The 21,405-nt window shown below is 42.4% G+C and overlaps 1 protein-coding gene across 1 annotated transcript in view; it reads right to left on the reverse strand.

The window, feature by feature from the left end:
- Window positions 1-4,153: 4,153 nt before the first annotated feature.
- Window positions 4,154-21,405, reverse strand: part of DOCK9 (dedicator of cytokinesis 9) — a 176,829-nt gene continuing 159,577 nt past the window's right edge. The window contains exons 46-53 of the mRNA XM_007467228.1: window positions 21,243-21,365; window positions 20,555-20,668; window positions 18,860-19,006; window positions 15,287-15,497; window positions 9,853-10,043; window positions 6,494-6,594; window positions 6,220-6,358; window positions 4,154-4,276 (exon numbers count right to left, since the gene is read on the reverse strand). Of these exons, the coding sequence (XP_007467290.1) occupies window positions 4,154-4,276; window positions 6,220-6,358; window positions 6,494-6,594; window positions 9,853-10,043; window positions 15,287-15,497; window positions 18,860-19,006; window positions 20,555-20,668; window positions 21,243-21,365 (1,149 nt within the window). The remainder of the gene's footprint in view (window positions 4,277-6,219; window positions 6,359-6,493; window positions 6,595-9,852; window positions 10,044-15,286; window positions 15,498-18,859; window positions 19,007-20,554; window positions 20,669-21,242; window positions 21,366-21,405) is intronic.

The following is a 21,405-nucleotide window of genomic DNA, read 5'->3' on the forward strand; positions in this document are numbered from 1 at the left end:
CCCACTGCTATTATTATTCTTGTTTATGTTCATCCCATATCTACCTAGAAGGAGCTTCTTGAAATTCTTTTGACAGGGTCTGTGGTGTCTGCCAGTCCCACAGAAGTCAGGTATGAGAAGACGCTCCAGACTCACCTTGGACATTTTCTGCCCTAAATCTAGAATCAGCCATTCTCCATGGAGCCTGGATAGTTTTGGTCAGAAAGGTATTTAGAGACCACAATTTGGGCACTTAGAGGTGCTAATTAGCTACTGGCTTGGTCATTGTTTTTAAGTCTTTTCAGTTAACCAAGTGAGGAAATAAGTGTGTATTTAAGACAAATATATGATGAGTTCAAATTCATATCTCCATATCAAATTCAGAACTAAAGGGTTTTAATTTAACCTATTTTTGTCTTATAGGTGTAACTTCTTTTTCTCCCATGCCAAAAACTTGGTTCCTAATGATATCCACATAATCACTCATTTACTTTCTCCAACAGTAAACACACAACAGTCTCAGAATGACAATATGATCTCACAGAAACAAAACACCACTTCCACAAAACAATTATTGAAAATGTTTTGTGTTTATTAACCGATCATTTATTTATTTGTTGCTACTATTTTTGTCCTTAGGGTACATGTCACTAGAGATGCACAGTGAAATTCCTGTATTTTAAAGTCATTTGAAATAATTCCTATGTATTTGTGTCATCAACTGTATATGTGGCTATGTTTATTTCATTTTGCTTTCAATTCTTAGGAATCAAAAATTTATTTTAATAATTCTGTAAATATTCACATGGTTCTAGGGCCAAATCTATGAAGCAAATTATATTTGAACAGGTTAATCTTCTAACTCTGTCCCCTATGTATTATTCCCTCTCTCCCCATATAGGTAATAACTTAAAACTTTTCTTTTTTGATTTTTCCCTTCCATCTAAAAAAAAAACAATGATCTCTGCTTACTTATCCCTCCTTTCTTAATGAGTAGCACACTATTTGCACTTTTCTCTGTCTTGTGTTTTGTACCTATGGTATCTTGAAGATCACTCCAAAGCAGTAAACAGAGATACTAATCCCTTTTTATAGCTACACAGTGGAGTCACTGTGTAGATGTACAATAGTTTATGCAAACAATCCCCTCTTGATGGAAATCAATATGTTTTGGAACAGAGTTTCTACACTAAGTAACTCTGACATAGGGTTATGTAAATCCCAATGATTATTACATAAGTCACCTTTTAATTTCGCATCCCTACTCTCAACAGCTTTCTCCATGCAAGGGGCTGACTTTATTTATGTATACTACCTAGAGTTAGTTAGTTCCCAGGTGGCAAATATCCCTGATAAAGTACTGAACAGTGTTTTAATTCCAAAGTTACTTCAAAGAATTTTCCCAAAGGGGGAATAGGGAGTTCTTTTTTAATGAGTACGGAGTTTTTGTTTGGGAATATGAAGAAGTTCTGTAGATAAATGGTGGTGATGGTTGCACAACAATAAGAATGTGCTTAATGCCACCGAACTGTACACTTAAAAATGGTTAAAATGGTAAATTTCATGTCATGTATATTTTACCTCAATTAAAAAAAAAGAATAAATAAGATCTATGGAAAACATTTAAAAATTTATTGAAAGTTAGCAATAAAGATTTCTTAATGTTAAAAAACACAATTTTCCCCAATCAACTGCTACTTTAATGTGTAACTTTATACCAAAATTAAAATTTTATGCGTAAACTAAATGAGGTTTTTAATTGATGTGAATGTGTTTCAGTGCAGGGTCAATAGATGTCTTCATCTTAGAGATGGTTCCTTTCTCCACTGTTGTAATTAGTGAGGGTTGGCCACCTTCCAAGCTGAATCTTATCTCACATGAAATCTGTACAAACTACTTTCCAAGTTTAACCACAAGATAGCAAGTTAGCTCTTTCTAGATGTGTTTATCTTACTGCACGATGACTTGCATTTTATGGCTTCTAAATTAGGCATTTGTGACCAGGAAATCCAGCTTGGCGACAAGGGAGACAAACTCTTATACCTCTCCCTGCTGGTGTTAGGGAGAGTCAAGGTTTATTACATGGGGCAGACATGTCAGAGACTCAGGGCAAACGCAGAGAATCTTCTCAAGCCCTAAGTCTGGATCCACTAATGAATGGGCTGCAGCCTGGTGAGTTGTCATAACTCCTCACATCTCTTCTTCATGACCTTGTCGCCATCTGTAAAATACAGCCTTGCCCACTGATAGAGAAGTTCCAAAAGACACCATAAGATCCTTGGCATCTGGGTGCTCAGGATGTACACAGCATCATGATTTCCTTCCTCAACTGGTTATGAAAAAAGACAGCCTCCAAAACCCTGCAAGTAGGAAAACCAGCTATTTTATTTCTTGTGAAAGACTCCTCTTTCTTCCATCACTGGAACTCTGGGGCTGAGTGGCTCCTCCGCTGGGTCCCTGGGCACACCACAGGCAGGACCAGCACCTGCAGTCTGAGGCGTCACTTGACTCGGCTTCAGCGTTTATGATGATGTAGGGCACAGGCAGTGTGGGCACACCTGGCCACTGATGCATTGCTGGGATAAATGACCACCTTATCCCAGAGTACTCACCTTCAAAGCAAGCAGGGAGATGATAAAGATGGAGACCTTGGTAGAGTTGAAGAGGAAAAGACAGAAGTATTAACTTGTCTATGTATACTTGGGAACAACCAGTAGAATTCAGAGCCAGACTGCAGTGTGGCAAAGCATTTATCCACATCCCCTGGAAGATCTGGCCCCTAGCCCTGCCTCTTGATATCTGTACCATGGAAACTTTGCACAAAGGCAGAGAAACGGGTATAATGATGCCCACGTACCCAGCCTCAGCTTCCACAATTACCGACATTTGTCATCTACCTACCCTCTTTTTGTCCCCCTTAGGTATTTTAAAGCAAATTTCTTTTACCACATTATTTCACCCCCAAATATTTCAATATCCTGCCCCTCTTAGGACTGTCAGACAATAAATACCCAATACTCACTACTGGAAAATCAGCAATGTTATTTTTAATACAGCTGTGCTACAGAATGTTTAATTACAGCAGGGCAGAGATTCTAGTTAAATAAAATTAAAAACCTTTATTTTTCCCAAATATAAAATTACTAAATTAATGTCTGAAAAGAAAATATAACATGGTGAAAGCTTTACATTACACCACTATTCACCACAGGATTTATGATTTACCAATGACATACTCCACCATTTTGGCAAAAGGATGAAATTTTTAAAACAGTTTAGAAACCTAACGTAGCAAAGACTGTATACATCTCCATATTGCACTTTTTTTATGTACAAGAATAAAACAGTAAGGTCAAGTGTGTTGCATATACTAAGAACAACACAAATCTGCCACAATTAAACTTTATGCGGAAGCTGATGTGAGTATTAAAAATGTAGAAATGTCATACGTGTATGTACACAGTGCCAAGACTGTATTAACAAACTCTATGTACATAACAGTATACTGTACTACTTTAAATGTTTAGCATAGTTGTGTTTATTAATACAGGCCTTTGGTTCTAAACTGCTTGACTAGTCTTAAGCTCACATAGTTTCTTAAGCTTTCATATTTTTTAAATGCAAGTAAATGAGTATAAAAGCACTACACCTCCGGGTTCACTGGTACAAAAACTACAATGGTCAGTTCCCTTAGGTCATCAAAAACTAGTCACAAAAATAGTTCTTGTATTCAACCTGAATGTGCCACAGGAAAAAAAAAATATTTTCAAGATTTTCCAGCTTAGCCTAGAGGCAAAAGGTTGTTACCCCAGCCTCGATTTCAGTGCTATGTACATTCCAGAATACGTGTTTTCTCCAGGCCGTTTACTTTTACTACTACTCTGTAAGGAAGAATAAAATTTAACTCCAGCTTAAGAGTGTCTGCCACATACCTCTGTCAAGACATAATGAAAATGTTGACTATTGCCAGCAAGGTTTAAAAAAATATGTGTGCTCTCCTACGACCCTGCAGAACATCTGCTATGAAATAACGCGGCTCTTTCTCTCCCTTCTCGCGCGTTCTCCTCGGGCTCCGCCTCCCCGGGTCTTGCACGTGCCCAGTGAGTAGCTTTGGAGATCATCCCGAGTTTGCAAATGACAAAGCAAGTCCCCACACGCGGTCCACGAGATGAAGTCACACCACGGAGGACGAGCTGGTCATGCCGTGAACCAGCGTGCTTGTTGGGGTCCCACTGATGGCGTTGAAGATGTGAAGGGAATTCGGCAAAACGCTGGGCTTCTCCTCCAGGGGGCAAATCTCGAGGCACAGAAACACAAGGTTACGCAAGCGTAAACTGCTCCAAATGACACGTCTCACATTTACCATCCAGTGGCCACTGTTACTGTGAGTGGTGGTGCCCTCAGAGAGCTTGGCTTTGGCGGTTTGCAGAGGGAGCGTGTTAGCTCACCTCACACATGGCGTTTTTCAGATCAGGATTTTAAGGAGAAAGTCAAGAACAACATGTTTTGTCTCCTTTCCAGGCTAGTGAGTAGAGAGTCTTCTAACCTCACCAGGTTAGAAGGCACCTTGAGGCCTATCCTACACATACTTGATGGGGACACGACCTGGCCTTGTCCCCTGGAAAAGTCTTTTTTAATTGAATCTGGAGCATCGGTGTTCTCTACCAGCTCCTTCTCTTAGGGTCTTACAGATTTCTATCCTGGGAGCAAGAGAGTGGCTGCCTCGCTGACCCTGATCAAGTCTCTTTCACGCTCAGTAATGCAGGGAAGAATTCTAAGTGCAAGACTTGGGCTATTGCCAGGTGGAAACTGAGAAGAACACACACACTCAGAGGCTCCCCCGGAAAATCCAAAAGCAAGTCTACTCCAGGTCATGACTCTTTTTGCTCAAGGGTTCAAAGCTTAATCTTCATAGTTGTTGAGATAGTGGAAAGTTCAAGGTGTAGTTTAGAGCACGGCATGGCATGGTGTCCATACAATCTGGAAGTTTATTTTAATATTCTCAGCCCACAATTTTCCTCCTACTTTCATCTTTTCTAGTGCCAAGTGCTGGCACCCACTGATCAAGCTCTCCATCCTGTCTGGAGGCCCCATGGAAAAGACCTTGAGCTTTCTCCAAAAACTTGTTCCCATGAGACCCTCTCTTCCTGCTTAACGATTCACATGTTCATTCAATTTTGTTTTCCTACTTTTCTAAATGCCCAGAAGAGGGCTTCTTTTTGCACGTGCATGGCCATTACGTCAATGTCTGCAGTTGCCCAAACTCAGTAATAACTTTATGTGAGCCAGTTATCAAGATCCAGAGAAATAAAATTTAAAAATGACATTACCATCCCATCTGAACGTGTGAGCATGGAGGAGAAAAAAAAGCAAGTTAAAGCTTAGACATTTAAGTTAGTTTCCTACAACAGAATCCCTCTCACTAAATCATCACATGGTAAGTTAACTGACACAAATGGTCTTGGCTTCCATTTTGTGAGAATGAAAGACAGTACCGTAGGGAACAGACAGAAGCAGTCATGTGCTATCAAGGTGCCCACACTAATCATAAAGACTGAGTCCGTGACTCAGAAGAAGTCGCTGTGGTTGATGAAGAACAGACCCCTCAAGAAGCAATAGGAGATGGCCTCTGAGATTCACTCAGTTCCCTGGGCAGCTGTCCCCCCTGATGACCACTGAGCCCACATATGTAATCCTACCAAAAGGAATTCATACAGGAAGACGATAGTAGCAGTGTAATCAGGAAAGCTGCCCACAATGACAAGGAATAAAGAAGTAGCCTTGAGGAACCCACGAGGGCACCCAGGTCAGCTGTAAACAGTAGAAAACTGAACGACCCTATCTCTTTAAATGGTGAAAGACACTTACTACAACAGAGAGTTCCTTAAACCAGGCTGGTAAACCCTGTTCTTCCAAAGGACTGGGTGAATAAAGAAGCTTCCAGGAATGGTACTGGTATATGTTTTTGATGTGAGGTGTTTCTGAGCTAGATTAAGTGATAAAGAGGAGGAGGGTGCTGGTCTCCTCTGGTCATATTAGACAATGACGGGTGAGCACAACGTTAGCTGCTCCCCAGGTACCCATGGTTAGGTAGTAGCGGCAGTGCCGCACGCTACACTATCCTCCAGATAGCAAAATTCTGGAAGGATGTTGGAGGGTTTAGGCTATCATCGGGGGCACTTGAGACCCCAGCTGATGTGTGCTCCCTAAAAATGAGAAGCACTCCAGAGTGGCACCTACCCGCTCACGCATGATTTCAGAAAGCTCTTTTGTCATTTCCCTGTAGTTGGCCTTCATCTCCTCCTGATACTCTAACTGGTCCTCTTTGATCAGCCGTTCATTTACCGCTAAGGCTTGACCGCAAGCTTCCACAAACTGCCTGGAATGGTGCGAGAGAGGGAAATCAAGGCATGTACAGAACAAAGGATGAGTCCAACTGGTAGGATCTCTTTCTTGAGTGAGCACAGAAATGATCAATACTTGAAGAAAAAGAGACATTTCCCGTGTGCTTTACCTGAAAACTTCTTTAAGCAACTTCACTTTATTGTCAGGATATCTTTTTGTGTTTGTGTCGTCTAAGAAAGCTCGGGCATATGCTAGTGGACCAGCATTGACCTAGATAAAGAACAAGGATCTTAAATTACGTTATGAAGAAAATACCAATTATCATTAATTTAGTTTCAGTTGGCACTTGCTAAAAATGCTGCTTGAGTGAGTTAGTCATGGCCTCTGCCCTCCAGGAACTTAGGACACCAAAGAGGAAACCATGAATAAAGCTCATGATGTTATAAGCGATTTGATTTTATCATCTCAGCCATCCTTAGGGCACTTGTGATGATGGTTCATTTTATGTAGGAAGAACCAATGCTTGGAAAACTTAAGGACCCGTTCAAGGTCGAACAGCCAATAAGCAAAACACCTGAGATCAGAGCCCAAGTCTTCCAACTGGTATTTGTGCTACATGACCCTGAACTAAGAGGTCAATCTGGTGAGTGCAATGAAAACTGAAAAGTTAAGCACATGAGCCAGTTTTAAAAAACCAACTGTTCACCTCATGGAATTGTGTAGATAGCCATGCGCAAGCTGATCTGCTATCCTCAAATGAACTAACCATTCAGGTGGGCTGGAAAGACAAAGATTCGGGGCATTTAGCAACAGGATAAGTGAACCAGAGCCCTGCATGTCTCCTTTAATTCACCAAGAAGAGTTCGCTGAGGTTGGGTAAGTCAGGAATCGTGGGAGCGTTGAGAGAAAGAAGGTTAGACACACTGGATGGGAAGGACAAAGTTCCAGGCACCTGAGACATCTTGGGAAAGCTCCTGACCATGTGATTAGTGCATGATTTTTCCTGGGAGGTTTGGTGGACTTGGAAGGTAAGTAGGGAGGGCTGTCTGCCTCATCTGTGGCTGTCGGTGAAGGGGACGGGCCGTGGTCCTGGTCCACACTGTACAGGACTTGCACAGTAACTGAGCCGAGAGAATTCACACCAGAGGTGGGGAGACGGGGGGCACAGACATTAGAGGTGGGGCCCTCTGAGACAGGGACAACTAGCTAACCCTTTTTGATGACTGGATATGATTACTGGATATGTGGGGAGAGCTATGTTAACAACCTAAAGGTAACCCAAATGAAGGATTATCCAAAACGATACACGTGTTCAGTTTTAAGAAGATGCAGAAGGGAAGCTGATGAGACTTCATGAAGTCCAGCATAACAAGATCTTGGAGTGGAGTACAGAATCACGGAGCCACCTGATGGCTCTGTCCTGTACAACAGGAACCCCAGAGGCTCTTGGTGGAAGAATGAAGGAAACACACAAATAAAACAATAAAGTTCATTTCCCCTGACTCCAGCTTTGTTGTTACCCTGGAGGGTGCATGTGTATAAACTTAATCTCCTCATTTCATCATGGAATTCTTTGCTTTTAAAGATGATGGGGCATTTATACAACGCTAAGGTCACTCCTAGAGACTGTCATACGGAGTGAAGTAAGTCAGAAAGAGAAAAACAAATACCGTATATTAACACATATATGTGGAATCTAGAAAAATGGTACAGATGAACTGGTTTGCAGGGCAGAAATAAGAGACACAGATGTAGAGAACAAATGTACGGACACCAAGTGGGGAAAGTGGGGTGGGTGGTGGTGGTGGTGGGATGAATTGGGAGATTGGGATTGACATGTATACACTAATATGCATAAAATAGATAACTAATAAGAACCTGCTGTATAAAAAATAAAAAAAACAAACAAAAAAACCCCCTCAAGGTCACTATCAAATGGCAGGGAACATTTTGCCCTTTAGAAGGCTAGACCTGTCCAGCCCCATCCCTTACTGGCACACACACTCTTCCACTGGCCTTAGATAGAGGCTGGATGTTCCCAGGCCAGGTTTTGTTTTAAGCTGCAGAAAATTTTGGCCTCTGGCCCATTATCTAATCAATCATGTGGCTGGAATATTTATCATATTCGCTTGATAACTTATTTTGGCACATTAGTCTTTTGGGCCATAAGGGAAGAGGCCGAAAACATCTGTGAAAACTTTTGCAGTGAATGACAGACATTTAGAAAAATGTTAGGTAACAGCTCAGCGTGGACCTGATAAAAAGCTGACAAAAACTGACTTCAGGAAATGAAACCATTGTATTACAGTCTATATGTAACTTTCATAAACACACCCTTCCAGAAAGAGAAAATAATTGGATATGGGAATATATACATATACATAAAGCAGATGCCAGAATTATTTGTATACATTTAAAAACATCAATAAAGCAAGAAGCATGCTAGTCCCTGGAGGGAGTGATTTAACATCTACTAATTTCTTAGGAAATCATATACGTAAAATACCTGAAAAAAACCCCCTATGATTGAAGTGCACTACACAAACATAAAGGTGCATATATCATAAGTGTTTAGCTTGATAAATTTTCACAAACTGAACACATTCGTGTAATCAGCACCTAGATCCAGGACGACTTTGTCCATAAATGGTACACATCACTTGAACAGCTATAGGAAAAAAAATGTCTTGACCCCTATATGCTACCACATACAAAAGCCAATTCAGATAGATTGCACACCTACACAGGAATCTAAAACAAAGAAAACAGAATAACTCTGACACAGATTTCTTAAAGAGGACACACAAATAAAGGAAAAACTGATTAGCTGGGCTATATTAAAATGAATAATTTTGTTAATAAAAGATAACATTAGGGCTTCCCTGGTGGCGCAGTGCTTGAGAGTCCGCCTGCCGATGCAGGAGACGCGGGTTCGTGCCCCGTTTCGGGAAGATCCCACATGCCGCGGAGCGGCTGGGCCCGTGAGCCATGGCCACTGAGCCTGCGCGTCCGGAGCCTGTGCTCCGCAAATGGGAGAGGCCACAACAGTGAGAGGCCCGCATAACGCAAGGAAAAAAGAAAAAAAAAAAAAAAAAAAAAAAAAAAGATAACATTAGAGAGTGAAACTTAATGTATTTTTTCAGGTGCAATTTTCATAGAAACCAGAAAACAATAGTTTTATAAGAAAACCTATAGCTATCCACACTTCCTTTATATTTAAAAGAGTCTTTATGCTTCCAATTAGGCACCCAGAATTCCTCAAATTATTGAAAAACCAGGTTGTATGGAGAGCCATCTCCTACCCCTGGCAGACAACTTGGTGAGAATGACACTCTCGTAGCCCCAAGGCTACCGCCCCTCTGGTATCAGGAGAAACTGCACAAATATTGAAGGGAGGTAACGGGGATCACCTGATAAAGGCAGGGATCTACACTGGACCTTGCTGGTGTGAACGACCTAAAATTTCCCGTGGTCTAAGGACCTGTTCTCTGTTGCCCTGTGGTTTGCTTGGTCCGGCACCCGGCTCACCTGGACGCTCACACTGCCCTGGAGTTTGAGCTGCAGTTTGATCATGTCCACTTCGGCCGAGGAGCACAGCTGCCGGAGCTCGGCCACCTTCTTACTCATCTCGTCAATGGCCACCTCGATGGGGTTCAGGTCCGTGTGATGCTGGTACATGACGGGGATCCGCTTCTTCACGTAAGGGAAGCAGTGTATGGCTGTGGAGCAACAGGGCCTAGGATGAGTCCACAGCTTGCACGTGCTTCACTAGTACTGAGGTAGAAGTGATCATTACTCCCTTTCTACAGATAAGGAACCCAGAGCTTGCCTAGGTCACACGCCAGTATTTCGTGGAACCAGAATACTGTCCTCGTTTATCACTGTGCAGGACAGGCATCACATAAAGTCAAGAGAGTTGCGTTCTTGTCAACTTTAATATGAGAAGTTTGTCTTTGAAGAAATCACTTTCTCATTCCCTGCTCAATTTTCTCGCCCATAAATGCACTTCCTTAGAAATTATGAGAGAGCTGAATGAGCTAGTAGGTATAAGATGGCTTTGCAAATATAAAAAAGACTAAATAAACAGTTTTGAGATATCATATAATAAATTAAGTCCAGAAAAGAGTTCCATAGAAATACGCTTGAGCCATAGAACAACTCTGAATCACATGCTTAAGTTTGTACAGCCAGAGAAATCAATGAAAAATAACATGAGAATATATTTCCAAGCAAAGTATTTTATGAAGCAGAAATTCAAACTCTTTGAGTTGCATAATAATAAAGATATTTAAAAACTTTTAAATGATTCAAAAACATTAAATAAAAATATTTAATTTTTCTCACTTTTTTTTTTTTTTTTTTTTTTTACCAAAAAAGGCACCACTCGATATTGTTTTCCTTTCTTATAATAAGACACCTGAACATATCAACACCAAAGAGTTCATTTAAAGAAGAACAGAAAGGTTTTCCCGGAGGCACAGTGGTTAAGAATCTGCCTACCAACGCAGGGTACATGGGTTCGAGCCCTGGTCTGGGAAGATCCCACATGCTGTGGAGCAACTAAGCCCGTGCGCCACAACTACTGAGCCTGAGCTCTAGAGCCTGCGAGCCACAACTACTGAGCCCGTGCACCTGGAGCCCATGCTCCGCAACAAGAGAAGCCACCGCAATGAGAAGGCTGCGTACCACAAGAAAGACCCAATGCAGCCAAAAATAAATACATAAAATAAAATAAATTTATATATAAAAAAAAAGAACAGAAAAATAACTGGTTCCAATTCGGTACTGTTTTGCACTTCTACCTTACTGCTTGTATGGTATATGTAAAAATCTATAATATTCTTATTTAATATATATTTATGAATAGACAGGTAGATATATGCTTAAAAGCTTATTTTTTAACAAGCTAAAGTAAGATGGAAGTGTTATGTTTGGATTCTTTACTATTTACTAAGTGGCTGGGGAGGGTTTACTCAGAAAGGACTGATCACAAAATGAGAAAGCCCGGCTCCCTGCAAAACACAGAGTTCCCTCGGGTTACCCAGAGTCTGAACAAGGCTGGAAAAGACATTCAACGTGATGCAACCTTGTTTGTCACACACTTAACAACAGGCCTGTTCTAGTCGCTACATGCTTTATTAATCTAAGGCCAAGGGTCTGTGTCTACTATTTCTTCTGTGTTCCTTGTGGACACAGAGTTTTTAAGTGGCAACCCTGGGATTGATAAGTCCTCTTCGGACCGAAGGCTCCTTTGATACATGACAAAAACTAGATGCTGCTGTTCATCAGCCAGGGAGACAGAACACGGTCCTCCGGCCAGAGGTGAACTCGCATGTGATAGACTGACACGCTTTACAGAGGGGAGGGCCACTGCGTTCTCACTTGTCAGGACACACGTTTCATGAGGCTAACAGCCATGTCCAAACACACGTGATTAGTGTTATCACAGTGTTTTTGAGTGCCACAGCGCAGTAGCGCCGTTATTTCAGAGCGAAAAACCAACTCCAATGGTGTCTGTGAGATGTGCACATTGCGCTGATTTCACTCAGCCAAATAAGTCCTGAGTCACTGCTCCTTAAGATGGTTAACTGGAGAGTCAACGAGGCAAAGGAGGGGCGTGATGATACAGGAAACTCCAGTCTGTGCGTGAGCCTCCCCGGTGCACGCAGTCTGGGACTGCCCCGGCCCCCGCCTTCCTTGCGGGCCTCATCTCTCCTCTCACTGGGGCTCACTCAGCTCCAGCCACACCTGTCTGCTGGCATTCTCCCTCCAGACGTGCGCAGGGCCCGCTCCCTCAACTCCTTCAAGTCTGGACTGTCAGTGAAACCTACCCTGGCCATGCCATTAAACTGCAGCCCCCCTGCCCCCAACCCCACAATTCCAGCCCCCTTTGCTTCTGTCCAGAATGTGTATGACCTTCCAACACAGATACATTTACCCATTATATTTACTGTTTATCATCTGCCTCCTCCTGCTAGAGTCTAAGCTGCACAAGCCAGAGAGCTCTGTTTAGCTGATATGCCAAGTTGGAACACTGCCTGTGCTCAATGAATTTAGCTGAGCTGAAGAATGCGTTACTGCCCAAATGGCTAAATGAAAGAGCAAACGGGCCTGGAAGGTGGAAAATTAGGTGGTGGACTGAGTGAGCCACCGTGTTACTAATCAACGGCCCATACCAGTGATCTGCAGCCCTTCAGGCAGGAGGACGAGGGAGAGACAGCTGAGAAGCGCGGGTGGGTGTACGGTCTGGCTGGACCGAACAGAGGGTGAGGGGCGGGAGGATACTTCCAACCTGAGTAGGAGTCCGGACATGATTTGGAAGACTCTGGAACAGTGACCGGGAAGAAACTCCATGGAATGAGTTCCACGAAAGAAGGAACAGAGGAGATCACGTAGGGAGGCAGGCTCAGAAATTTACACCGAGGGGGGCAATCATTAGGTTTTTCAAATGATTCCACAACTGCAGCTAACTGACTAAACTATCCAGGAAAGTGAGCCAGTCTGGGTTCAGAGGGCAGGGAGGGCAGGGGCTTCCCGACAACTTAGAAGGCCAAAGGTCAGCTCTGAAGCAATGCAGTGGAAGAAGAACCCAAGGGATTGATAACACAACGGAAAACTCTCAAATTCAAGGTCTTCAGAATATCCCGGTCTGTGTGTCTTTAACTGAAGGTGGATGTAGTTTATAGGCTCTTAATAGCATTTTTATAACCCCTTCTCTAAATCTTCACACTACCCAATAATTATCCTTCTGAAATTCTGAGAATCTTTCAGGACAAAAACTGCACCCCTCTTTGGTGCTCTGTTGTGTTATAATCTCCTTTCACTCCTCACCAACCTCAAAAGGCAAGGAGCTCAATGGTGGGTGAGATGTGGCAAAATGAAGTGCATTCTTTCCCCACCTGGGCATAACTTACAAAATTCTCTGACACCAGATGGATAGTACAAATCTCTTTTTACAGATGAAAAACTAAGGTGCAGAGAGGTTAAGTGACCTGCCCAAGGTCACACAGTGAGGATGTGACTGGGTCTACAGGACCCAGGCCCAGGCTCTGCACTGCCCACACCTTCTCAAGGTGGTTATTTCCCAAGCCAACAGCCCCGGTGTCTACTTTGCTTCTCTCTGCAGTGGGGTTACTCTTTGTCCCCTCTGCTCTGGCACGTACAGAGCTTTGCTCTAGCTCGTTATCTAATCAAAAATATTTCTGTGACAAAACGGGAAACGGGCCAGGGAAAGCACCTCATGGTAACTGTTTATGAATCAGTATGCTACCTGAGCAGAATAATCATAATAAAAAATCCTGACCTTGACTCATCAGTGAGCTAGGTTTATTTAAATCAGCAGTTCTCAAACTTGAGTGGCACCAGAATCACCTGGAAGGCTTGGTTAAACACAACCATCTGGGCCCCACCCCAGAGTCCTCGATCCAGAAGGTCTGGGTGGAGCCCAGGAACCTGCATTTCTAACAAGTTCCCAGGTGATGCTGATGCTGCTGATATTCCCGAGAACAACCTTTGATAAGCACTGATTTGAGGTCATCACAGCCGTAGAGATAAACGTGGTAAGCTGGTAATTCTCATCAAATGACTCCACCTAGAAATGCAGTTATTTTGCTTAGTAAGAATTTGCTACTGTGTCCATTAGAAAAACAATTCATTTACCTATGGGGAGGGGCTAACGTTTTAGAGGCCAATATTGTTTGTGCCTTACATGTTATCTTATTATTCTAAAAGCAGGAGCAGAGACTCCTTCTTTAAGAATGTAGGGCTTTGGGGTTTTTTTTTTGTATTTTAATTTTTATCTCAGTTCTCTCATAAGAACGGTGAAAAATCCTGTGCAATATGCTGTTCTGAGCTATTTCATAATGAACCCTATTCTTTCCTTGGCAACAGCTTTACTGAGACATAAATCACACACCACACAGTTCACCCATTTAAAGTGTACTGTCCACTGGCGAGGGTGGAGCCTCACCTGAAACACGCCACCCTCACAGCGCTCCTTTCACCAACTATTACAGTGATCCCTGTTCCCGCCCAGGTGGAACACTTGACAGCGTCGACTGCTGGACAAGCAGCGGGTGCTTTCCAGGTTCGACTTAAGTGTGGCCACTCTTTGAAAAATGGGCTTCAATAGCAGATATAGACACAACTGGCATTCTCAACATCCTCCTCACCAATTTTTTTTTAAGTCAAGAAAGCATTTGATTTCAGGTTACCAGTCATTTGCTGACCCTAACCCTAAGAGCGATGGAGTCAAGCTCCTCTAAAGAAGGTAGAAATCACTCCCAAGATGACTCTACACTTGTCAGGAACAGGGAGATGATGCACAGCATAGTTCTGGGGGTGGGTGATCAATGGCTAAGCAGTACCAAAGGATCCATTAAAACTCTGGCACAGCTGAATGGGCAGCCTGTGAATGCAGTGAGCTTCCTGGTACTGGAGGTGCCCAAGCTAAAGGTGGCCAGCCACTCAGAGACTAGGTGGGTGGGGTCCAGCCTCAAGTCCCATTTATTCACCCCACCTAGAATCTCTGAGCAGGCTCATGCTGGTGTGTAAGGGGTCTCTTCCCATGACACAGATGCAGCACTGTGTGCGGGGGTTCTTGACCTGGGGGGGCGGCCATGGGTCTAGAGAGTCTGAAAATCACTTGAAATTGTGTGCAAAAGCATCCTGAGCTGTTTTCACCAGATTCTAAAAAGGGTAAGTTACCTGACATCGGATATGAACTTCTGGTCTGGTGGAAGAATAAAATACAAACAGGTAAACAGAAAAATGTCACGAGTACTCGAAAGCGAGCATTAGATACACGTTAAGCTGAAATGGATATGTAAGGAAAGTTAACTAAGCTCGAAGGGCCCTTCCAAATCTAGATGCTTCTGGGTCCCCTTCTGGAGGGCTCTTTATCTTGACATCTGGGCTGATGTCTGGGTGAGATGCTTAAAGAAAGGGGCCGGGAAGACTGTACCTGTCAGTATGGTGCGCCGCTTGCACTGCTCTTCGACGCCTCCCTGCCTTTTCCCAGTCTGGGTGAAGGGCATCTCATACATGAAGCGGCGGATGTTGTGAGATCTTTCAAACTCTGTCTTTCTTTCCTGCAATTCCTTCTCATCAAAGAACGGGATCACATGAGTCACCTGGATATATGCATACTTGGAATCCAGATCCTTCGGGTTGACCTTTAAATGCATAAAGGAAATGGAATATTGCTATTGCTATTGAGAGGACTCCTCCAAAGCGTGCCGAAGCTGTGTTTTTCCACTTCGTATTAGTAAAAGTTTTGGGAAATTTCAGAAGAGTTTGAAAAAAAATAGTACAATGAACACCCACATACCCACCACTGAGAACAACTGCTGATACTTTGCTGTATTTGTTTATATGTGTCTATTCACATGCACATGTATATGTGGCCTTTTTTTTTTAGCTGAAGCGTTTCAAAGTAAGTGGTTCACATCATGACACTTGAGCCAGCATCTCCTAAACATGAGGATATGCTCCTCCATAACCACAACACATCATCATATGTAACAAAATTAACACTAATTTCCTAATAGTGCCAAATATACCAAGTTGAGATGAATTCCTCAGGTGTCCCAGAATATTATTTATAGCTATTTGTGTTTGAACCAGAATCTAATCAATGACTGCATTTTACATTTAGTTTTGTCTCCTCAGTCTTGTTTAATCTAGACTACTTTTTTCCCATGACATTTGACTTTTTTGAAGACATCGTGCTAGTTTTTGTGTGGAATGACTCCCCGTCTGGATTCCTCTGATTATTTTCTAAGCCGTATTTTTACATATTGGGCTTAGAGACAAAAATGTTTATTTTACTAATAATGTTTAAAGCCTAGGCCCCCAAATCATAGTTAATCTGTAGATAGATTAGATATAGACAGATGTAGATGAATTAATTTAATACAGGTACAGACTAATCTAAGACTGCTCAGATTATAAATTTAGTTCCTGACAGACTCAGCACATGAATGCTTTTAAAACTACACGGCTAGACCTCGTGGTGCTCTAACTTCTGTGAAGTGCTAGAAAATTAAACATAGGCACTTTCCAGACAAAAACAAAAGTTAATTTATTAGGGAGACAAATCAACTTTGCACATATTGTTTTTAAGCTTCTAGAGCAATAAAAGGGGACATGAAAGAAATGACCATACAGAGAATTTGGAGACGATCCTGGAATGAGGGCAAACAACTGAGATCAAGATGGGTTTACTGGTCCCAAATTATCATGCACCACTGTTCTCTTAACAGAGACGTTTGTGGAGAGACATGAAAAACAGGTGTGCAGGTGCCTTAAACTCTACAAGTTCAGAAAATACACCGTCATGAGTTACTTTTCTTTTAGAAAAGGCCATCTGGCCAATCACTATAAGTGTATTCAGACCTCTTAGACTTAACTTTCTTTAGCAGAAACAATTTAAAAGCAGAGGAAATGACCATTCTTGCCTAGTTTTCAGTGGTGTTTCCCTAGTTTTCACCTTCAAACTTGTATGTGTGCATCAGCAGAAGGAATAAAGGACTGACTGGTGTTTGAGGAAGAGAAAAAGGTCTGGGACGTCTTTCAGCTGCTGCATCAAGGACCACATATCAAAAGGGCAAGAAGAACCAATGCGGGAGAACCTTGACAGAAGGCTGTTAAGGTTAAAGCCACAACCTGACCCAGACAAAGGTTTTGGTTTCAGAGAAAAAGGCAAGTTGGACCTGAGTGATTTGGTCTAGAAAGGAAGTAGGTCTTAATAAGGTTGTGTTGAGGTTTCTAGCTAAAAATGGACCAACAATGTACGTCTGTCCCTTTTCCTTTGCGCAACTCTATTAAAATGACAGTATAGAATTAACCAGCAAGGACCAAGAAGAGAGGACAGAACAGCAGTGGATGAATTTAACGAATATCTGGAAGGCAGGCGCATGTAGATGTACTTCCTGACTTGGGAGAGAAAGTTCTAACCCAAGTTCCCATGGAGAGGGGCAACAACAGGGGAGTCAGATCACCCCACAAAAGCCTGCTGTGACAGACTTAATGTCTGCATTCCCCCAAAATTCTCATGCAGAAATATTAACCTTCAATGTGATGGTATTAGGAGGCAGGAGGTGATTAGGTCAGGAGGGTAGAGCCTTCATGAATGGGATTAGTGCCCTTATAAAAGGGACCCCACAGGGCCCCTTCACCCCTTCCTCCACGTGAGGACCCGGCAGTAAGACAGCAAGCAGTCTGTGAAGCAGTTAGAAGAACCTCACCTGACACCGAATCTGCCGGTGCCTTGACCTTGGACTTCCCAGCCTCCAAAACCGTGAGAAATAAATTTCTGTTGTTTATAAGCCACCCAGTCTATGGTATCTGTTATGGAGCCTGAACAGACTGGCATCTGTAGAGGACCAGGACCAGGATTTTGGTGACCAGGAGACGTGTGGGGTGGCAAGTGGCCCAAAGTCTATGGGAGGTGGCAGAACCCCGGGTTCCCTTCCCTAGTTCCAGCCCCACAAGACAGAAGAGACCGTTCCTTGGAGAAACCGGTCTGGAAAGAGTCTAAGTGGGTTCACCAGTCTCAGCAGAAAGCAGGGGCAAGGAACAGAGCAGGATGCAGGGAGGGCAGGCGAAAGACTGCAAGCCGGACGTGGGACCTGCATCCTTGCTAATCCCCTGCCTCCAGAATTCAGAATTCCCCCCTCCCTTGTCCCCTCCCTACCACCTGGGCAGGAGACTGGAAGAGTCTTCCCTGGAGAAAATGAAGGGCCCCAAGGAAAGAGATTCCAGACACTGGGGACTCCAAAGCAGGGCTCAGGGCAAAAAAAAAAATGAACGAAGGATCCTCCAAAAGGATCAACTGAGAAAAAGGTAGAGCTTATTGCTGCTGGAAACTGAGCAGGAGAAGCATTTTTAATGCAAAGAACAGAAGTTCTATCTTGGCCTGAGTTTCCGGAAGCAAAGGGATCCCATCTCTCGGGAGATGTCCTGAAGACAGTGGAACACATAAACATATAGGAAAAACGTGTACGTTCAGAAAGGGTTTTCATGAGAGCAATACAGCAGAGGACAGCCTCTCTAAGTAGAAAGTAGATCTCATTCCTACAAATGTGCTGGCTAATTAGTTCATTCCTTGGTCTCTCTGTCTGCCCATCCATCTGTCCATATATCAAACAATCAGTCAGAGTGTCAAGTAACATGCCAGGCACTGTGCTAAGTGCAAGGAAAAACTACAACGACAAACAGAACCTAGGTCCCTACTCTTACAGAGTTTCTGAATAGCGGGACTAAAAACAGTATATCCTTTCAGATGTTAATTATTTTGTAAAATAATATCTTTAAAATTATGAAATAAAGGTTTGCTTAAAGGTTTGAAAGACACCTGGGATGCACAGAAAGGTATTAAGAAAAAAAAATACACCTGCCACTCAGGGCCAACCATTCCTGACTTTTTCCTGGGTCTTCTGTTTTCTACCACATTTATAAATATGTAATATATGATCAATCATACATAAAAAAACAATATTATATTGCTATAATACGTTTCCAAGCATAGTCATACCTTGCCAGAATCTTGTATCATTTTGACGTTTTCAGAACCAAATTTATCTGAGTAAAGTTTAAGGAGTCTCTGAGAAATTTCTGACAGAGGCGTGAGTTTGGGTTCCTTGTAGATATACTCCTTTCCATCTTCATCTTCAAAGAATCCCTGTGACATAAAGCACAATTAGAGCTATCCCCAAATATAAGCCCAAGGCTTACCACCCAGGAAGGATTCTTTTGCTACAGGAGTTAACAACAACAAAAAAGGGAATGATTCTAAAAACAAAATCAGGCTTTCCGAATAGGAAGGAAAATGATAATAATGTGAGGTCTGGGTGCAAGGTAAAGGCGAAACACAAAATTGCAAACTCATCCAAGAATGCTGTCGTTAAGTGTTGAGGGAAATGAAAGATTGGGGATTCAAGACTGTGTTCCCTCGGTGAAGTTCTAATCATGGGATTCAAGCCTGTTTCACATTCCCAAGGAGCAGAACTCACTAAGACATGACTCAACAGCCTGCTATCCACAGGCCTCAGAAACACACACACATCCCTTCTCCTGATCTCTGCCGTTTACTTGGGATTTTACGGCATAAAAGGAAGCTTTCTGGTCTGGCAAAAGTTATGTGAAGTTGGTGTAAATTCTATTTTGTCTTCCTGATGAGACAAATATTAAAGGGCTGTAGCATAAGATCAGGAAATATTTTCATTATCACCAGTCATCATCTGTTTTAGCACCAATCATGTGTCGATACAGGAAGGCTAAGTATTGCATGGGAAGTGAAAAAGGTTGAAAACTAAAAAGCCCAGATTGGGGTTAATATTTGAAATAAATTAAAAAAAAAATTTCCCATCTAAAATGAAAGAGAGAAAATGGTGCAAAAAACACAGTATATAAAAGAAAAAATGCAGGCTAACATGAAACAAAAAACACCCACATCAAACTAGGAGTTTAGATGCAGTAATTTCACTACATTACTTGCTTTTTATGCATTTACTATAATTACCTCCACATCTGTTTCACTGTCTGTAAACTGGTATTGCTATAAAGTTATAAAAGACAATAAATAACAGGATAAATTGAAGGTTATATAATGCTCACAGAAAACCACACACTCTGAATAAATGGATTGTAACTTATACTATTTAATCGTGTTAGAGACTCGGAGGTTAAACTTTCAGTTAAATTTAAATGACCCCTTTTCTAAAGGGTTTCTGAAATATTACAATGGTAAATCTACTTGCAGAGATATTGTATTATAAAAGATAGAGAAGCACAGGGACAAAGGAAACCAGAAAGTCTTAATTTTGGTTTAAAACATGCAGTATAGACGTGTAAGGGAACAGGTGATTTATTTCTGTAAATGGAATAAAATGTTAATTTTGTTCTGGAGTTTGTAATGACTGAACAGATATACATACAGACTTGAAAAGGAAACTTGCAAACCACACTGAGGTACCAAAGATGCCGCTAAGAATATCTTATGGAAGGAGAACTTACCGCTGCCTTAAGAAAGTAATAAAGAAAAGACAGGAAGAAAAAAAAAAGGCAGAAAGTTTACTACTGAGGAAGATAAGAACCATACTAAACATGACAAATTCATCAAATTAGCATTTCTAGAAAACAGAAAATTTACAAAATACCACTTTGTATATAGAGTTTAAACAAGAAAAAAAGGACTTGGGACGGCCTAGAGAACAGAGAGGAGGCTCACCTGTCCAAAGAAGGCTACTCGGAAGTACGTCCCCAGAAGCCTTCGGCCTGAGTGCATGACCTCGGTCACCTTGCTGTAGGCTCGGTGCAGTGTGTCATACAGATGGGCCAGCCTCTGGAAAGCAGAACAAACCCGATTTCTTCCCACTTGCAACTAGTAGAATTATTTTAAAATAACAATGAAATGATACTATATAGGTGAAAATTCGTTGGACTTGAGTTTCAAAAAAAAATCAAGAATGAATTTTGACAGCACAACTGGTAGTGATCATTATCCAACTGTTTTGTTTTCTACCCAAAGGGCCATCCTGCATATTGAAGACCCACTGGATTTCCAGTGCAGTAAGCCAATTCAGTCCTCTGATGACGTTTGCAGTCTTTGCTTTTCCTACTCCATTCCTTAGCTAAGAGAAACTGGATGGCCTCCCCAGCCCAGGAAGGATGAAAGGGTCACTGTTTTCCCACATAGGTGGAGTGCCAGAATTCCCAACCCTTGTCGTTTTGAGATTTGAGGTCTGGGTAGAAGTGTGACACCTGGCGGCTCTGAGGGTGGCGACCGCCAGTGTCACATGGCAGGTCAGAGGTCATTGCTCAAATGGCCTGCTTGCGCTTTCTGCATTTAAGAATGTCTGGGGACGTGTGTCACTCCACTGTCCTCTCAAACGGGAGAAAACAAACCACTCAGATACCTCAAAATCCCTCCGCTTCTCGTAAATGGGTATGATGAGCTTATAAATGTCGGCGATCAGCTCATAGCGCTCGGCCTTCCAGAGTCCGTCTGCACACTGTTCCAGGAGCTCCATGAGCACATCCTGATCAAAGAAGGCGGCCCCCGGCCAGGAAAGAGTGTTA

Source organism: Lipotes vexillifer, unplaced genomic scaffold (genome assembly GCF_000442215.2).
Source record: "Lipotes vexillifer unplaced genomic scaffold, Lipotes_vexillifer_v1.1 scaffold291, whole genome shotgun sequence".
Classification (NCBI taxonomy): domain Eukaryota; kingdom Metazoa; phylum Chordata; class Mammalia; order Artiodactyla; family Lipotidae; genus Lipotes; species Lipotes vexillifer.